The sequence below is a fragment of the Hippoglossus stenolepis genome, chromosome 22 (assembly GCF_022539355.2).
Source record: "Hippoglossus stenolepis isolate QCI-W04-F060 chromosome 22, HSTE1.2, whole genome shotgun sequence".
Lineage (NCBI taxonomy): Eukaryota > Metazoa > Chordata > Actinopteri > Pleuronectiformes > Pleuronectidae > Hippoglossus > Hippoglossus stenolepis.
Window position 1 is genome coordinate 3,474,981 of NC_061504.1, and position 20,643 is coordinate 3,495,623.

At 40.0% G+C, this 20,643-nt stretch overlaps 1 protein-coding gene across 7 annotated transcripts in view; it reads left to right on the top strand.

Annotated features, from left to right (window-relative positions):
• The window catches only part of sbf1 (SET binding factor 1), a 57,774-nt gene that overhangs the window by 15,580 nt on the left and 21,551 nt on the right, over positions 1 to 20,643 (top strand). For 2 of the 7 annotated variants that reach the window (XM_035147428.2, XM_035147431.2), the window contains exons 2-11: positions 4,898 to 4,983; positions 6,036 to 6,173; positions 6,963 to 7,091; positions 7,386 to 7,496; positions 8,662 to 8,739; positions 12,083 to 12,112; positions 14,093 to 14,198; positions 14,787 to 14,919; positions 15,063 to 15,171; positions 16,763 to 16,876. In XM_035147428.2, the coding sequence (XP_035003319.1) occupies positions 4,898 to 4,983; positions 6,036 to 6,173; positions 6,963 to 7,091; positions 7,386 to 7,496; positions 8,662 to 8,739; positions 12,083 to 12,112; positions 14,093 to 14,198; positions 14,787 to 14,919; positions 15,063 to 15,171; positions 16,763 to 16,876 (1,034 nt within the window). The remainder of the gene's footprint in view (positions 1 to 4,897; positions 4,984 to 6,035; positions 6,174 to 6,962; positions 7,092 to 7,385; positions 7,497 to 8,661; positions 8,740 to 12,082; positions 12,113 to 14,092; positions 14,199 to 14,786; positions 14,920 to 15,062; positions 15,172 to 16,762; positions 16,877 to 20,643) is intronic. The other 5 variants (XM_035147429.2, XM_035147430.2, XM_035147432.2 and 2 more) reach the window with 5 other exon arrangements.

Below are 20,643 nucleotides of genomic sequence, written 5' to 3' on the forward strand. Positions count from 1 at the left end.
CCTCAAAGACCTGACCCAAGTTGGTGAGGGTCGTAATTTGTTTGACACAATGTGAAGCAATGAGCTGAATATTTCCTTCAGTTATTTATTTGTCACAAAGTACTTTAAATAACTATATAGCACTTAATATGCGGTTTCACTGCCTCTGAGATCAGCTGGGAGGTCCGGGTTATGTCTCGCAGGCCGTCATTCAAGGTTAGTTCTGCTGGGTTGTTGCAGAAACCAGAGTAAAACTTGTTTATGCTGTTGTATTACAGTTTGGTGTAGATCCTGCTGTGTATGGGAGCACACTACCAAACAAACAGCGGATCAATCCAGTGACACGCAGCAGTACTTCTGCAGGAACTGGAAAAGATTGGATTTAATAATGGGTAGTTTGATCCAAGCAAACTGAACGGCCAAAGATGCATTCCTGCTACAGCCCGTATCTGAATGGTTGAGCTCTTTTGCAGACCTTATTTTTCGAGTATTATTTGTTTCCCTGTGCACCAACATTTCAGAACAGTGTATAGCAGTTGTCTCACTGGCAGGGATATGTGTGTTCATGAAACCAAACAAAGGTTGACGTGTTAGAACAAAGACAATGACCTCATACTGTCTTGGCTTTAATCACTGCTGAATTTGCATGTTTTCTGTGTGAAAATGTTGAGTTTCTGTCTGCCAGGTTTAAGTGCTCCCCCCTAAAGCAACAGTACTGGCAATTGGTCAAAAATATCCTCATGATGAGTAGTTTTTGGCCATTTTCATTACATATTACTAATTCTTAGTCCTGCTGGTAATAATGGTAGTGTTACCATTATTTGCATATTTGTTTTCATTGCAACACATGTGAAACCTGACTGATATATAGCCACGTGACTTAGGTATGGAGATGATTTGCGTGCAGTGGCTGTGTTAAGACGGTTGTGGCACTCAGCGAAGATGGTGCAAGTTCTCATTCATACTTTTGTTGCTGTAAGAACTGAGAAGTCCACTAACCTTGCTTACAGCAACCTGCTTTAACACTTCACTATCAGCCTGTTTGATTGCACCCCAAACTCAGAGCTGTTGTCACAAGCAGTGGCATCAAAGGTATCCTCTTCCTTGTAGGGAACTATGACTTGCTTGCTAACATCCTATGTCTATCACCAAACTCGGCTATTTCAAAATGAGCTTCTGTGGCTGCTTTACAAAAACTCCAAACCCCAATATTACTCTCTAAACACTTTTTCATAATATTTGTACATTGTGTTATAGCTGGGTTTCCATTATTGTTTGAACTTTGGGTCATACCGGATCCAGCAGTAATTTGATGCTGGAGGTCTTGCCAATCCTGGTGAAATAGTGAGATATTACTGACGGGTTCATGGCTTTATTTTTCTGTGTCTAATGCTGTTCTGCGGCTTTAAGGGTTTGGCTTCTGAAAGGCCGCCCCTGGGCTGAATAACTCCTCTAATAATATATAATAATAATAATTTCCCCGATTCTAATCATTTAGATTCATCAAATCAAAGTCCAGAATTGATTCATTGTGATTTGATACTTGATGATAGACACCAACAAAGGTAAAGCAACGCTCAGAATATATCCTGGGAACTTTAATTTCTTCAACTTTCAACAAGCTACATTTTTCTCACAAATATTAAACTGTCTTTAGTGCACATTAAAGTCTAAATAGTTGGCACATATTTTGTCTATAATTTATTTACCTTGGCTAATGCTAACTGAGTAAAACATGACGCATCTACATGTGCGAAACAGTTTATAGTATCAGTGATAAAACACATGGACTGCAGCAGCAGATGCTTTAACTTACTACATCCATTTCTGTGTTAATTTCCAAGTCACAGGTGATTCATTTTGTTTTGTTCTGCCACTATTGAATATATCCAAAAAAAGGAAACACTTAATACTGCTTAAGTTGCAGCCTTGACCTTCCTCTCTCTCACAAACACCCGTCTTGTCATCGTCAAACTGGCCATTGAGAGCAGTGGGAGACATTCCGCCTGAAAGGTGGTCTTATGGATGTAATTTATCAGTTCAATAAGGGGAACTAATGCATAATTAGCTGTTTGCTAACACATAGGCTCAGTGACACTTCCAACCCTTGGAATTGTGCACATCTTTCCTGGTTGGACTGACCCTGGCTGCAACCACAGCTCACAGGAAGCAGCTGGTTTCTGGCAGATTACAGTAAAAGAAAGAAACTACTAAATACTCCGGCTACAGAAAATAAAACATTCTGATTTTAACTTGATGGATATAGACCAACAATTTGTGAACATCTTTGTCTGCAGTTTACTTTCGTGTGGCAAAAATATTTTCAAAGTTGTGTTCAGTTCAAATGTTCAGTGGTTGTAATCTGTACCACGGCACAGCGGCTAGCACGTGCTGCACCTTCTCATTTCTCCGTAATTGCTGCTTTTGTTAAGTTAATTGGAAACTTAAAAGTCTTGTTTACATTCCATAGAAACAACTGTAGTTGTATACGTGCGCATATTCGTGACATCATTGGATTAGAATAAAAATGAACCTCCTGTGACAAGGAGACACTTTTTTTTTATTCAGCGTTCCTCTCCCACAGCGAGCAGTGAGTTACAGCTGGGTTGAAGGCTTTCAAGGGGAGAAGTGTGAGTATGAGAGGGAGAGTGATGTATGAGAGTGTGTGTGCGTGTCCCTCTCTCTAATGTCTTTGGTCCAGAGGCCTGCGTGTCACTCCCAACAGACTCTTTACTGGCTCATTCATACACTCCTCCCTCGGCTGCAGGATGTCCTGCTTTAACTTGCTTAATAATCCCCACCCTGCTTCACTATTGGCAGATAGTCTATCTACACACGCCTTAATCTGGGCTGTCGCACCGTTTTCAGGATTTATTTCATTGTTTGTGTGCCAGTTGACACACCTACATGAAATTAGGCTGTACCAGGCGACAAGTTCTCTCCTTTGTAACATCAGCCAACTTGACGTCACCTCCCAACCGTTTGGGACATCAAGTCCCAGCATGCATCAGGTCCAGCGTACTGTACTTGATGACTCATCACAGTGTTCGGGGGTTGGCTAAGTCACGTTCCTAAGTGTCATAAAAGTAATATCTACTAGCTGACTGATGATGGTGTTTCCTCTGTTGTAAATTCATATGCGATGAAAGGGTATTAGGAACTTTACAGCTTTGTTGTGTAAATGTAGTTCACTTTACCACTCAATTCATCATACTACTGATGAATGAAAGTTTTGTATTGTACACACCAAAAACACACACTCTGCTTTGGTGTGTGCGTCGTCTCACAGTCAGAAACCATGTGGATGTTTTATTTTTGTGACTGTCTGAAGTTGTAGGTTCTATTTGAACTGCTGTTTAATCACAAGCTTATCTGATACTCAACATTTTTAGCATCTGATGTTGGAAAATACAATCAACTGACTTCATTAACTTATTGTTATCGATGTAAAGCAGCAAACCTTAAACCATTGGTTCACTTATAAGCAACTCGGGGCTGTAAAGTGAACCGCTTGACTTCTGACTGCAGAGCGCCACTCTCACAAGCATCCCCAGGTCGCCAGGGAGAGGGGTTGACTCTAGCATTTCCCTGTGTGCTATGGGAGCTGGCCTACTTTCTGTTTGTGTATTGTCTCTGTGTGTGTCTGGGCTTCTGTTTTAGTTCCCTTGGTAAAGGCACACAGGCTCTGTTGTTTTTCTCGGAGGCAAAATTTAGTATAAAATGTCCAGGTTTTTGCGGGCGAGAATCTTGTCCTTAATTTAGCATAGGATTATGTTTAGCTCTGTACTGTTTTTATGCTAAAATGACATCATTTGTATTCACTGTGCAGATGAATGCAGCCTTGAAGCAACCGGCAGGTCCTGTGGTGGTTACATAAGTCGGTCTTTGTCGTTGTAATCGTGCTGCTGGGATGAGCCAACAGTCGAAATGGCCTCATTAACCAGCGAAATCAGCAAACGAGCATTCTAATGCATCCCACTAGTGTTCAATAGATAGATATGGTATAATTTTGAATGACTTACTCGGCAACATACTTATCTAAAAGAAAAACTACTGCATTTAATAGACGCTTGTTATTTTTCTTATTATTGTCATTGGTAAGATGTTGATTTCCTTGTTTTGCGAGTTGTGACATTGGAGGACATGACTCACGAGCCAACGTCATGACCCTGTGGCCAGTCTGCTCTTGTCATAGGCGAGTCATACGCGACTCTGGTAACTTGTGTTTGTAGCTGTCAGTCTCACAAAGAAGTTGATGACTTGATCCAAAAATATTTTTTCATAATGATCATAGTAATTATATGTGTATTGAACTACATGTGCTGTCGAAAGTGATGATGCAATACATGTTATTATAGCATTTTAAACACAAGGGTTGCTCTGTTTACTAAACACTGCAGGCTAAATCCATTAAACTTCTTATCCAGGCACCCCTTAAGATAGAAGTAGAATCATAGAACAAAGAACAGAAACTAGGTTAAAGGAGTCTTCTTAGTATCGGCTCCATCAACCAAGAGTTGAAAGTGTTTGGTGGGCCATGCTCCAGATAGACTTCCTGTGTTTCTACTGTAATATTCATATTTGCTCCATCACTGCATGCAGTCATTCACAGTCACATTTCTTACCTGGAAAACCAAACTAAGGCCTTAAACGACACCAGCTCACAAAGCTAATAAAGCACATGTCTCCCAAATCAGCAAAGTTGTGTTTGGTTTGGTGCCACCAGACATACATTTACTTTTAACATGATTATTTGAATTTAGACCTTATTTATTTTCCAACATTAAAATGATAAAACACAAAAAGAAGAATGCCACTGTGCTGTTATGGCTTATGAACTTCATAGAGTTTATCAGTAGAATTAAACAGACAACAAACAATCTTGGGATGAACTGTATTTGTCTCTGTGTCTCTACAGTGGAGGGTGAAGGTCAAGGTCGCATTCTCCAGCGGTTTCCTGAGAAAGACTGGGAGGACAGCCCATTCCCACAAGGCATAGAGCTGGTAAGTCAACACACACAGACATGTTCCTGTGTAGCTTGGTGACCAGGACAAGACACATGAGCTTATTTCCTGGGCCAGCTCAGTGGTTGGGGCAAGAGACAACTGCCAGCATTACAAGATTTATTGTTGGGCACATTTCATCACACGCTGAACTAAAGGAGTATTTTATGTGGCAGGTATTTTCCAGTGACACTTGGTCAGTCAATCCATGTCCGTCTGACATGTGGCACCACAGCAAGATGATTACAGCTCACAAACCTCCTGATCCACAGGGCCCACACTCCACATAGTTATTCTAACAGTTTCTACACTTTCTACACTTTTGTGATTGGAGTTTGTTTTGAGATTTTACATGAACCAAATGTAGTTGATGACTTGTTAAACATTACTACAGGAGCTGTCTTGCTCAACTAGTTAGTTTTTGCCGAGAAAGAAAACATAGCTTGATCCGTAGTTAGTTGTAGAGCTGCAAAGATTAGTTACTTGATCGATTTAGCACTCTGAAGAAAATGTATCAGCTAATTAATCAGCACTAAACAGTTGTTTCAGTTAATTTAATGCAAAAATGCTATATTGTAACAAAAAAGACAGCTAATATTGACTTTTAATGTTTGCTCAACTTAGTCAAAACTGACAGTATTGATTGCGCCTTTAACATTTCTTCATTTACATGTTGATATTTTAACATTTCATACTGTAACGTATTTAATGTGTTTACAAATGAAGACAAAATATATTTACTCTTCTACTCACTCCATTTTAGTCAGGGCCCTGGTGGTGTTGTCATATTGTTAAAGCAGGCGGAAACTATTCAGAACCTGTTTTGTTGGGTTAATGATAGCTTGGCCCTGGATGAGTCACCCTGAGGTGCTGTAAGAATGTGACCCACAGTTTGATATGACACAAAGATTGCCACATTGGTATGTAAACTAATCTTTCCATCTGTCTCCTTTTTTCCCCCCTTCCTTCCAATCTGATTCCAACCCATGTCTGTGTTTTCCCTCTGTCTCCTCTCCCGCTATCACCTCAACCCCCGCCCATCCCCTCTATAGTTCTGTCAGCCCAGCGGTTGGCAGTTGGTTCCTGAGCGGCAGCCTGCCTCCTTCTTTGTAGCGGTTTTGACGGACATCAACTCGGAGCGTCACTACTGTGCCTGCTTCACCTTCTGGGAGGGCCTGGACAACCCGCAGGTGTGGCAGACATCAGGGCACGAGTCCTCAGGACAATATGTAGCTACCAGTCTAGTTGTTAGTGCAGCAGCAATGACTGATTGACATGATCCCACACTGGTTTCCTGTCATGGTCCCAAGAGTTACTGTTTTATTTTGGAATAATAGTCTTGACACCCTGGGGTCCATGAATACATTTTACCATGAACACCCAATTGTAAAGAAATTTCAAAGATAGTGCACTCTAGGAAGTGTGGTATGTGCTGGATGAGCAGATTGTATTGGAATGAAATTCCGTGTTGAGTATATCCATTCAGCACATTATTTAATGCTTCCTACTTGTACACATTTGACCTCATGCAACAACCGTTTGTACGAACAGATTGACATATGGGGCAGGAAGTGTAGTCTTATGTGGTACTATTGGGGCGTTAATTATGCAAATGTGTTATCCTTGTGCATGTTAACTCATACACGCTCACATTCATATTGTTTATGTTGGTCATTTACACACTTCTCTGAAAATACAAGTCTTTGTTGAATCTGCCGGGGCATGATTGTACGAACTCACCATATGAACAAATACAGGAGAAATTCAAGAATACAAACATGTTCTTGCATGAGGCCCATTGTCTGTTTACTTTGTTCACATGTGACAAGGCAGCATTTAGATTTACACTTGAGGACTGAACCTGAGTTTCTGTTGTGGCATTTTTTTTTTTTTTTTTCATTGGAAATCCCTTCAGGTTTATAATTTGATGTGTTTATTTTAGCCTGCTTTGATTGCAGCCATATCTGTTGTGTGTTAAGCTGCAGAAGGCTGATGCCAGCGAGCTGGATGAGGTAGATGAAGATTTGGCCGTCGTCCAGGCAGCGAAGGTCTTCGCCCCGAAGAGCCTGGTGCTGGTGTCCCGACTAGACTACACCGAGGTGTTCAGGGTACGGTGCACACAACCATTTGTATACTCCACTACACTATTGTGTGATTAATTATTCACTTTTTCTGAATGAACACAAAAGGCAATCGAAACACAATAATAAAATCATTATTATTGATGAGCCTTTGAGCTCCTTAATTTTTGTGCAGCTGCATAATAAAGAGCAAGTAGTGCTTGCAGTGGATGCAATATATTATTTTGATGACAGTTCAATAATATTGCCCGTTATTAATGTTTTCTGAAGTTAATAAAGCAGTGAGACTTATCTGCTTTTTCCTCCCTCTCTAACAAACAGAACTGTCTGGGTCTGGTCTACACCATCCACGTAGATGGCCTGTCTGCCCCTTTGGAAACAGTCATCGGGAACCTCCTCACCTGTGTCATCCCCATTGCTGGAGGCTCCCAGGTATAAACTACTGATCATTCATCTCTTTCTCTTACAAACACCTGGAAAAAACAAACTACCTGTCATATAGACCAAAGTGAACAGCTTCCCAAAGATGAACATATACTGTGACACCGTTTCTCAGTCTCATTTTTTATGCTGTGCAGTTTTGCTCGGTGGTACACACTCCTTATGTCCCACAATGCCTTGCAGCAGGGCAGCTTAGTCACGGACATGCCACTGCAGGGAAGTAAAGCTTGGCGCTGTCAGCTAGCACAGCTTCCGGTTCAGCATGGACAGCCAGCGCTAGCATTGCTAAACTTGCACTTTTGTTTGTTTGGTACTAAAGAAAATGTTTAGCTATTGTTGAAGATGTTAAGACTGTGTCATGTGTATGTGTATGCATATAAAAAACAGGAACAGGGGCAGCGTTGTGTATTGCTCAGGTAGCCATCCTGGTAACACACTCAAGTGTAAACATCATTAATATAGATCATTGTTATTGCTATAAGTTTACTGGGAGACATTAAGCCCAACGTTTTGATCAGCACATGTTCTCCTGATCAACACCACTTAACATAGGTAGACTACATCATCACGTTTTATTCAGTGTTAGCCATGGAGGAAAATCTCAACTCTTCCATTTATAGTATATATACTGTTTATAATGTGTGTTTTGTTTCGTGTAACAACATATGTGAGACACAAACCTTTCACCATTAAGCCTCTAGCTCACCACACTTAAACTCTCCACTGACTGAAGAAGTTTCTTATTTTGGGCATTTTGTAGCACATGTGCACTGACATGTGAACAGGCCCCAGCAGGTCCAACGTTGTGTGTTTCTTGAGAACACATTTGAGCTAATTCAAACATCAGATTTGTCACGACATTTTATGATTTATTTCTTGTCATTTCTTTTTTTCCTCACTACCATTTACTCTCTTTACAAAATATATTTTGTAAGAATACATTTCAGTTTAGTTATTTCTCTTCCACAAAACTTCTTAAAAGTCATTTAAAGATCCCTATTACACTGTCTCATGCTGATGGTGTACAAACAGAAGGAAGTATTCTAATTTTTTTCTGAAGGTACATCAGTTGAACCCTTCCACTGTGGTTAACAGTTGTAACACATGTTTGTCACCTCTGTGCACCCTACTGTACGCTGGCTCCTCTGTGTTACAGACGGATGAGTCCCCAGTATGTAGTTTAGAAAAGGTTCCTCAGGCCCTGGCCTGTGACTGGCTGCTGGCCTGTCTCCAGGTAACTTTCCCGTCCTGCAAGCTTCACCAATCAACAATCAGCTTGATGTTACAGATTCTGTTGATCAAGCAGTAAAAGAGTTGTCTTCTTTTCCCTGAGGAATGTGTTCCCTCTTGCTGTCATTTCAAATCATGTGTGATTGACGGCGCTTGAGCTATTTTTGATCTGTCTTTTTGTGTTTTGTGATCAAACCGCTTCCACAGGATCACGCTGTTAATCATTTGAAACATTTTATTTCTGTTTTTTTCTTCTGTCGCATTTGTCATGAACCTGAGTTGATGCATCTATTAATATGTATTTCAGAACACTGATTATTTTTAAGTTGTTTCCTCACTGTGAAACACACACTACCTGACAAACACACTAGGGACACACGCACACACACCCTCCTGAAGCTGTGCAGGTCGTAATTTATTTGTGTGGCCATATGGGACAGCAGATGGCTCCCTACTGGAAAGCACAGCAGCTGAATGAGGGAATGAGATCTAATCGGTATTAACACACAAACAGTCTCAAACAGCGGAGGCTACAGCACAGCTCTCCTTACACACCAACGCAAATCTGAAAACACAAACAGGTCAATGTTAAAGCTTGGTCCTGAATCATTCATCGTCATACTGATAGATTCTGCTATAGATGTTAATCAGTGGTTTCATTAACAAAGCTGTATGTTACCTGTTACGCAATGTATAACGTCAGACACCCAGTTACAGTATATACAGTAAATGTACAGAGCCCCTTAAAGGGATAGTTCACCTCATTATCTGCTCAGCACTATGCCGATGGAGGGGTGGGTGAAGTGTTAGAGTCCACAAAACACTTCTGGAGTCTCAGAGGTAAACAGCGTTGCAGCAGGATCAAATACAATTGAAGTAAATGGTGACTTAATAAACAGACAAAACATATCAAGCCTCCATACTGCTAATGTGGTGTCACCCAAATGTCCGCAAGCCCCGACATTCACATTTGACTAAAAACAACGTCATTTACACCATGTTTTAAAGCCTAAATGTCCTGTGATAGTGGTGAGTAGATGAGTGAATTTTCATTTTTCGGTGAACTATCCCTTTAAGCATCCTGTTCCTGTCCAGCCAAAGGACAAACAGTTCTGTTCTTCCGACTCAAGAGCAGCACAGGCCACTTTAGAAGGAGCAACACACACTTACACACATTCCAGTAACTGTTAAATCACACAGGACTTTCCTGTCAGCCTTACTAAACGTCTGTCATTAACACAGAATGTGTCTGTTCAGCCTCTGGCCAGGAACTCACAACAGACTCCAGCAACATGACATCGAAATGATTTTGGCCATTAGACATATTGTTGTGGCAACACTGTCACACACCAAACAGCTGCTGGCACCAATAATGATTAGACCTTCTACTAAGAACACACAGGACCTCTTTTTGTATATGTATGTAAGGGTTAGGGTTATATGAGCTAGAAAGGGGAGTGAAAATACTTTTGTTAAAATTGCTTTTACCATATTTAACTGTTGCTCGATCAAGCGCCAAGATTTTTTTTTTTTTATAATCAAATCACTTTCTGCTGCAATACATTGACTAAAATGTTTAATATAACCTGAATTATAGGACTAATATAATTCATTCTCTTTTTGGCTAGAAGTAAAATACCCAGACTTTTAGTCAACTAAAACCGGATGAGGATAACTAAATATAATAAAAACTAACAAGGACATTTAAAGCAGGACTAAATTAATAAATAAAATTGACAATATTAAGACTAAAATGGATTTTCTTTATTTTATTAAATTGTATTTCAGTTTTATCCTCTTCTGAAGCATTTTGTTTATTATTATTATTATTATAAACCACTGGTTATCCAAGATAGTGCTACGTTTGCCACACACATTGCTTAGTCTTCATCACGAAAGCCCCCATCTTTTTAAATGCATATGTCAGTAGGGTACAAATGTACGACCGCTGACCTTGAAATTTAGAGCTAAATTTAAATCCTGGCGCAGGCTGTCGTATCAAAGCTTGTTAAATAACTAGAAGGTGTGAGAGGTGTTTAAACAGTGCAGCTTGTGAAACAACACGTTGTGACAGGGTGTTACAGCACCAGTTATTTATCTGAGCAGTTTACACATCTCTAATTTGGACTGAACTCGAGGCTGTTGGCCTGATGTGAGAAATAGTGAATTGCAAAAGCAGTGCTGCAGGGTGACCAGCAGGATCATCCTTAACACAGAACAGTGACAAACCACTTGGTTCTTTTTTAAGCATCTTTCCTGGTAAAGTCCTCTTGAACAACATAGTGATTCCCCACAGTCTGCACATGACCCTGTCCTCTGTAATGCGTGTTTGACTTCCTCATGGTGTGGGATGACTTGTATTTAGTATGGGCAGTTGTCATCCGTCCCTTCTTTTAGCGATTTGCTTGTTGTTGTCTTTATAAGTAATTAGTGTGAAAGGTGAAATTCCAATCCCAATTTATGGACAGTGCCTGTCACGCTGCCAAGCACTGTGACTGGCAGAGTTTAATTCGGGGGTAAACCCATTTATTGTTTTGCTGGAAGTCATTGCTACTTTCTGTCAGCTGATCGTGTGAGGAAACACATTATTTCCCTTCACCTTTTATTATTGTGGTGTGTCAATGAGGAACTCTGCTGTTACCAAATTAGTTTTATTACCTGTTATTGTTCCAACAACCATCATGTGATGTGAAAATAAGTCAGACTGTGGGAAGATGTTAACATTTTTTGAAATAAAAATATCTCAGCTTTAAAAATTCCCAGTGTTACTGTTACAGTGAAATATCAGAATCATCGATGTAGGAGTTCATATAGTCAATGATGGATCCTCATTACAACAACAGACAAAGGTAAACATTGTAGGATAAACGTCCTGCAATGGACGGCACTTGGGAAAATAATGTCACCTGCATATCTCTTTTCCCCTCTCATGCAGTTATGTTATTGCTATTCTATGACAATTAGTGTGCCACAGTTTTCTGCTATTGTTGCTCTCTGTTTATTTTAGTTGGCAATGAAATGACACAATGATTGTTGGTGTCATCGCGCTGTTGAATCCCAAATGATGGCTTCACTTTGTTTTTGCACGTGTGTCTCTCTCATGTCTACCGTTGCACTCATCCTATATTTTTACACAGCCGTCATCTTGCAGTTCTTGTTTATGACATCATTGTTTGTGCCGCTTCCTTGTTTTGCCATGCTGATACATTATTGTCATATTGTTGTCAAGTGTGGGCATCCTGTGCCCTTGCTCCTGTTGTTTCTAACCTGGGTCTTATTCTGCGGGGTGTGTGTGTGTGTGTCTGCGTGTGTGTCTGCGTGTGTGTGTCTGTCGGTTGCTTGTGCAGCCGGGCCAGGAGGAGAGAGAGGAGAGATTGGTACGCCAGCCCTACTTCATTCTCCTCTCGCCACCCATCAGCTCTGAACTTCTTTTCCTCCACCCATTCCCCTCAGCCAATCCATGCACACTTCCTGTGGCAGGAGAACCAATCAAAATGCTTTGATGCAGACTCGATATGGGACCAACAACTGATCATTCTTTTTTTCAACAGCCAACTGCATTTCTGATACAAGCATGAGCCTCCAGATTCATGAAATTCATGAAAATTGACTTTCATACTGATCATTTGTTAGTTTTCTTAATGTAACCATGTGCAAAGAACTACAAAAAGAAATCAAAACTACTAAATCAAAAATGTATTTCCTGGACTAATGCTATTAGAAAAAATAATTTAGTCATTTATTACTCTAATAACTACAGGATTCTAATGTTTTATCCTTATAACTGTCGTCAATGAATCCTTGAGTATGCAACATCTTCTATTTGTCAGAATTGTAAATATAAAAAAACATTGGTTAAGACCATGCCAACAAGTATCAAAAGATTTCTTACAGAAGTACTGTAAGATATTTCAGTGTGTAGGATACAAATATCAGTTGGTAAAACTAGTTGTATGCATCTATTAGGACATTCTGTGTTTATTCAGGTACAATATCAGGCAACGACTTTAACTTCTCCTCCTTGTGCATTGATATATATTTATTCACTATCTGATTATCTCCATTTGGGGCACTGGATGTACACAGGACTAATGTCACCATCCAGTTAATAGAAGTGATTAAGTGTAGAAGATCCTACATTAGTCAAGTGGTAATTTATTAAAATGATGCAGACATCATGAACAGCGTGAACACACCAGATGATCAGCTGTTGGGTCGCAGTATTGAAATGCTAACAGCTTGCTATGTTTGCTATCGCTGCTGTAGAGCGCATGAGACGATGCTGCACTCTTCCCTCCCAGCTCAGCCCAGTCCACACAAACGGCCTCACAGGCTTGATAACCGTGATTAAAGCCTTTTTCCGAAGCTAACTGCATATCCAATCACAATCATAATTTTTGTGTACCCTGAAAGCCCTCTGGCAGGATTAGAATGAACCTTACACGAGTACTGTTTCTCCAAGGTCTTGTAACTTTGTTTTCTCTATTTTACCAGGACATAATATTTGAATTACATTATCTGGAGTGTTAAATGAATGTGTCTTGCATGCCTAATATGAAAAAGAAACCTAGTCTGTAAAGTGTGCTGTATTCTGTCGCCTCAGTCGACTTTTATTTTGTGCTGCTGAGCTTAATTCTGGATGATTGTAATTATACTATATAGATTTGTTTCTTACAGTCTAAATCACCTCCATTTCCACTTCCGGATACAGTGGTTATCCACTCACAAATCAATATTTATCGGCTTTGTCTTCTGTCTGGGGCTCAGAACATTTCCAATTTATCTGTAATGGAGGACATAGTGATCGGACAATGGCTGACTCTGAGTTTTATTTGTGTACAAAGCAGCAGGAAGTTTTTATTTTTTATTTTAAAGACAACTATTTCAGCCTTTTTACAGATTGCATGTCAGCTCAGTTGAGGAGTTTTTCCGTGTCGGGAGACTTCTTCCGAGTTTCATGGTCCTAATCGAATCATCCGAACAGATACACCATGATCAATCTTACATGAGGCCACAGTGGAAAATCACCTGCGCATGACACCTGCCATGCTGGGATTTCAGTCTCCCACAAAGGCCCATTGATGTGGTGGTGTTGTGTTGCAGCACAGTTGTTGGCATGGAGTCCTGCCAAGCTCCACTCACATCCTGATCAGCTGGAATGGCTTGTGTCTGATTTGTCACGTACCTGCTAAGCTTCTGGGATTCTCCATCTCTCTGTCGCTAACTTATGCTGCTCTCACGCACAACTGTGATTAAACCAAGCTTCCAAACCCTGGATTACTCAGAAAAGGCCATTTATTCCAGGACTACTAACCTCCCGACCTCTTTTCATTCTTTCCTCTCTCTCCAATCTATAGCGGACGATAACGTTAGGTGCTGGCGACCGGCAAGTTATCCAGACTCCCATCAATGACGCGCTCCCTGTCAGTGGCAGCACTGTGGCCCAGCTCTTCAGACAGCTTGGTAAGAACTCATATTATATTTAATCAATACACCTCCAATTTCTAAATAGTGTTCTCAGGTGTCCAAGTGAAGGTTTGGTAGATTATGATGTATATGATGACTTCTTTCTGGTGACAGCAAAGTAGAACCACTGCCGAAACAGCCAGATTCACTCTATTTTTAATAGATTTTAATAAAGACAAATAGCAGATTTCTAATAAAGGGTTATACTGCACTTTAATTTACCTGCCAACTCAATTTTTTAGATGTTTTTAGAAACTTTGTTTGGTCATTAATCCAAGTAGCCATTTCTCTACAATCTTATGTCATTCCCAACATAAGTTCTACCATAAATTTCACCTTAAGGATGATTATAATGCTCTGCTTTTCTGTTAGAAAATTGTTAAGTCAACTATCTTTACTGAATAGGGAGACATGGGGACAGAATATGAGAAAAACACTCTCTGTAATAAACATGCTGTTGCATTAACATTAAAAGCTTCTTAAAGATAGAATTTAGGACATAACTGGACTTTATTAGTATGTGTTTTAATTAGTTCGCCTTGTGGGCTGACAGTGATTTCCTGTCTGTGCTCTCTTCTCCCTCAGGTATAGTCAACGTGTTGTATCTGTTATGCGCTGCCCTGACGGAACACAAGATCCTGTTCCTGTCCAACAGCTACCAGAGACTCACGGACGCCTGCCGTGGACTGTTGGCCATCATGTTCCCCCTCAAATACAGGTGTGTTTCCACCCACCGTCTCTGTCTCCACATCATTCTCGAGGTGTTATTGTTGATTTTTTTCAATCAAATACAACATGTGTATGCTGTAGTTGACAACAATTGATGTGAAAAATCTCTTTTTGTGTTTGTGTCTTTCTCAGCTTCACCTACGTTCCCATCCTACCTGGAAAACTAATAGAGGTCCTAAGCACTCCCACTCCCTTCATCATCGGTGTCAATTCGTTCTTCCGCTCCGAAACACAAGAGCTGGTGAGTTCTTAATCAACATCACAATTTCCCATTCCCCCCCATGGCAGTTCAAGGGCCTGGTTCTGAGCCAGCGCCTAATCTCGACCAGTTCTTTGTGTTTCAACGACCAAAGAACCGACTTCGGCCAGAATAACTGGTTCGACTTTTGCACCCACACTTCGTTGGTCTAAAGGAAAGAACTGTTTAAGTCAGAGGCTGGGATGGGATTAGCTTGACCAATAAGTCAACCAAAACCTTGTGACCACCTTTTTAATATAAAAAAGAGCTTCAACAGGATAGCAGCAAACAGGGGAGTCTCTTGATGAGCCTGTATTGTGTTTAAAAATATGTATTTCACATGTAACACACATACAACTTCAATTATTGGGCAGTTACGCTCATCAAGCACTTTATTCACAATGATGAAACCACTTTAACCGGAAAGTAATTAGGATGCAGCCCAAAACAGCAGAAAACGTGGACAGCCAGTTAGAGAACAAAATACCAACTCCATACAGAACATTCTTTAATTCATAAAAAGCAGCATGCACTCTGTGGACGATTGACTTTTTGGATCACGTGCTGCCAGTTTCCAGCTGGAGGAGAGAAATGTGGTACCTGTTTTGCAGAAATGGCTGTTTTAGTTCTCAAAGTATATGAGAGCTTTGTTCAATAGTTGAATGACCTTGAAATCAGACAGAGGAGGTTAAGATTTTCTGTTTTGTACTTACACGCAGTCTCCTGCTCTGCCATGGATGTGAGTTTCGATGACATTGGGGAGTATGTTACATGTAAACTCTCAGTGACCCATTAAGTAATGGTTCATCTGTCTTTTATTAAACTGCCCCCACTGCTGTCTGCTTATTTGGTACCTGTTGCCTTCTAATACAGTTCTCTATACAAACCTTGCCAAGTTAAATTACACCAATTTAAATGAAAAATAATTAGAGTCTAGATCAGTGTCTCTCAACCTTTTTCAAGTCATGACCCCCCCCAGAATAATCAGGTTGGTAGAAACTTATGTGCATACACTGACTCTCAAGGACACACATTGTGAAATGATATAATTCGTACAGAGGATATTACGTTAAAGCATTTCACCAGTTTTAATAGTTATTTCTTTTATTGTTTTATTTTTCTCCACAACCCCCGGGTGAACCCTGGAGTTGATATTGGTACACCCCAGGTTGAAAACCACTGGTCTACATCTGTTGATCAAAGAATTTAATTTGCTGCTCTCTTATTAAAGCCTGATGAGTTGTGTAATGGACGCTCCTTATTGAGATGTCTGACTACACTCTGCCGCTCTGATGGAGCCATTGATCTCACATAACAATGAAATGCTATGTTTTGTACAGTAGTTATCAATGTACCAGCAGTCGTCAGGGTCAAGGGGTCAGAGGTCATCGTCTGGGCAGCCCTTCCTGCTGTCTGCAGTGAATTTATGTTTTGATATTTGATAACTGGTAATGTAATGAGCAGCCGTTGACAGAGATGACTTTTCTCTGTCTCTTTATCTTTCACTCACTGTAATCAGCTTGTGTATCACACTGATGTGCTTTTATCAACGGAGATGAAAAGTGTGTTTTACATGTGTGCGTTTTCTGCTCAGTTGGATGTGATCGTTGCCGACCTGGACGGTGGTACGGTGACCATTCCCGAGTGTGTCCACATCTCCCTGCTGCCTGAACCGCTCCTTCAGCAGACACAGACTGTGCTGGCAATGGTGAGAGCTGCAACCGAAACAATGAACACACACACACACACACACACACACACACACACACACACTGAGCACAGGAACCTTTATTTTAATACAATGTTTTAATAAATAAATTCCCCAGTGGTGCTTAAAGGGCTGAGATGCCAGGACGATCCTTACAGTTTAATTTTGGATTTGCTGTAGTTACAATGTATGGGGCTTTCTTTGTTTTTCAAGTATGAAGTGGTGAAACTTGTACTAATAAAATAGGTTTTAGCAGAATCACAAATATTCTGTCACTTCAAATTTAATTGGGGTCTAAATTCAGATTAGATCAGATTAGATTGTGTTATCCATTGTATAATACAACATGTGTGTTTTATCACCTGCATGTCGCTACCCCATTTAGTTTCGGGCTAAATTAAAATGAATCAAGATTTACATGCTATTGCCTTTGTTTCAAATGTATTTAATTGTGTTTCTTCTTGTTGCAACAGAAAGTTTGAGTTAATTCTCCTTTGTATTTATTTTAGTGTTTATTTATTTTTTTAGTTGATGCTTGGTGCTTCAACAGTTTTTGTTGGTGCCAACTCAGCTGTAGTTGTAACCGTATCACCCACACTTAATGGAGAAGAATGTCCTATCACCTGCTCTTCCCGCTCTGCACTGATGTGTTCCTATCAAGCACTTCACTGCAGCTTCAGTCCCTTCCTCTATTCCAATCGCAGCCCATTCTGAGAAATGCTTATCTGTTCAAGTGTTTAAACACTTTTTTCTACTTCCTTATCATCTTATTTATTTAAGCATTATGCGCATTTCTCTTCCCTGCTGGGAAGCCGTTGGATTTATGTCATAGTAAAAAGGGAGGATACTTTTAAACAGTGCGAGTTGTTGTTACTCAAATAATATTCTAATCGGAGACTGATGAATAATTGTTTGATCACATAAACACTGGTCATATGCTTCAGAAACACCCTTGATAATCTCTTTACCATCTTGGTGCTCTGCCAGCTCACGTGCTGCAGAGTTAATAGCCTGCAAGACAAACTATTTGTCATAACACTCAGTATACAGCATCCATAAAAAGAACCCACTTTCCTGAACGTTTTATTGTTTTATTCATTAATTGCATTAAAAACAATGAACATAATGACGCTGTTTTGATGTCATAGTGGCATAGTGGCAAAAACATTATGTTATAAATTAGGCTTTTGCTTATAAACATCAGCCGGTGACTAGTGTCACATAAACTTAACTGATCCATAGAAATCCTTTGTCAAAGACTAAAACTTAGAAGTGGACGTATATATTTTGTAAGCAGAAAATAAAATCTGTTAAATTCTTCAAGTAGTGGTAGAATGTAACTTAATACATTTACTCATATAATGTTTTTAAGTACAATTTTGTTGGTATTCCTTATGTACTTTTATTTATTTTAAGAATAGGTCATACTTTTACAGCCAGTTGTGGGAAAATCCTTTTAAATCATTCCTTCCTTGACAGTTAGCTCGTTTTGCTGCTCCTGTGATTGCTGTCGCATGTAAATCATAATAATCAATTTAATTATTTGTGAGTGAGTGTCTGGTGACAGATTGACAAGCTTGTCACCAACCACAGGACAGTTTTCCCTCTGCTGGGGACGTCACTGAGTTAGAGGTTAGGATGTGTTTGTTTGGGAGCTGATGAGTTGGCATTCCCTTCTGTCTCCGCTCAGATATGCCAAGTGTATTTAGATGCTGCCTAAATTATAATATTGGACATTCTCTTCCCACGAACTCTCACAATATTTACAAGATTTGATCCTCATCATAAATGCATTGTGCTGATTTCATTACTACGGCAGTCTAGATGTTTACAGCTGCAAAACAACACAACTAGTTGGTTATACAATATATTAATAGTAGCAGTATATGAGTAGAGTGTGCACTCCAATTAAAAGGTTCATATATATATATATATATATATATATATAGTACAAGGCTACAGTGCTGATTTACATTTATGCATGTTTTAAAATAACACATTACTCAGGACGTCTGCAATGACCCCTGAAGACTTGTTTAGAAACTGCTGTTCACAGAGAACGATATAGAAAAAGAGAGAACATGGCTGACGAGATCAGGAACATCACACTTGAACTCAATAACACTGAGTGTTGTAATGAAAATAATTACAAGTCGCATGTTAGAAATGCTTTCATGTAAAAATATGCTTTGAGCAGTGATTTAAAGATCGGTAGTGAGTTGGCGAGCCTAATCTCATCCGGCAGGGAGTTTCAGAGCACATGCACAACCCTGCAATATGCTTCTTTTATCTCTGCATTTGATTTAATTATTCTTATTGTTTTATTATCTTAGTGTTTTTATCAATCCTGTGGTCCTTTAAACCAATAACACAGGTTTAACAAGGTGACTCAGAACAAGGATATAGACCATAGACTACTTTGTTTTATAATATTTTATAACTGTGTCATAGAGTGATGACAGTAATTAGACTGTAAACTCTTCTTGTGGCTGTTGTTCTGTGTTTTTATGTTTCAATAATATTATCGCTGAATGTAAGCATTCCTCGTTTTGCTTCTAACCCTGAAGGAAGCCCCCAAATTATGATCTAAGCACAGAGATGCACTGTGTGAATGTGTGTGTGTGAATGGGGGAAGCGTGTTGAGTGGTACAGACCATTTACCATTAAAAATTTCACATCAAAACCAAATCCTCAAGCACAACACCGAACTGTGACTTACTTACTGGGGCATCTGCTCTATGTTTCCGATTACAAGGCTAACAAAAGACATAAGTCTAATAAAGATATGAAAAACACTTTATTGTGAAATTGTTTGTTTTTGTTTTTGGGGCCGTTTCTCTCACTGGTTGCTCTGTGTGCTTTATGGCCTCTAACCTAGAGACTCCTGTGAGTTGTGGTCATTGCTCTGTGGGGATGGAGTAAAAGCCGTGAATGAGTCAAAGAAAAGTTCACTGGGTTATGGGTCTGTGTCCTCAGCCAGCAGATCTCCGCTCTAACACAGATTTATAAACTGGAGGATTGTATCTCCGACAGAGCTGGTTTACCTCGGTGAGGGACTAAATGATACAAACAGACTCCAAAGAAGCAGACGGTCAGCGCTTAAAATTCCACCATAAATGTGAAGAATCTTGGAGTCTCTTTTTACGGTGCTTGGACCCAGTTTGAGTCCCGCACAGATTTATTTCTGCAAACCCGCATCTGCAAAGCTCGGACCTGTTGACCGCAAGTCAAATGTGGACCCTTATGACTCGCGACCTGGCTTAGTTTTGGAAAAGCATCTGTGAATTGTCGCAGCACCGGTGCTCCTGTGTTTTCTCCGTGACGACAAATCCACTGACAACATATTCACCACTGGCTATTATTGTCTTTATGTGATCCATTTTGTTGTTCTAGTCAGTTTGATGTCGGTAGTGACAGTTATTTGAGCAGAAGTAAAAGAGGGTGTCATAGGCTTTCACGATAACATATATCCTTGCAGCTGTCTAGGCTTCCTATTCGCTCATTTAGATGTTTTACATCATACTCGGATTCATTTCTAATCCCTAAAAAGAGTTCTCACCCGCTGCCCGCCCATGTTTATTTAAATAATGCCTGTGGGTTTGGGTTATAAATATATTTTTTAGCTGTTTCACAACTCGGTTACCACAGTGTGTGTGTGTGTGTGTGTGTGTGTGTGTGTTGTGTGTGTGTGTGTGTGTGTGTGTGTGTGTGGCTTGTTGTCTGAGATTACTCAATAAAAAGTAGCAGGCACTCGATCTGACCTCCAT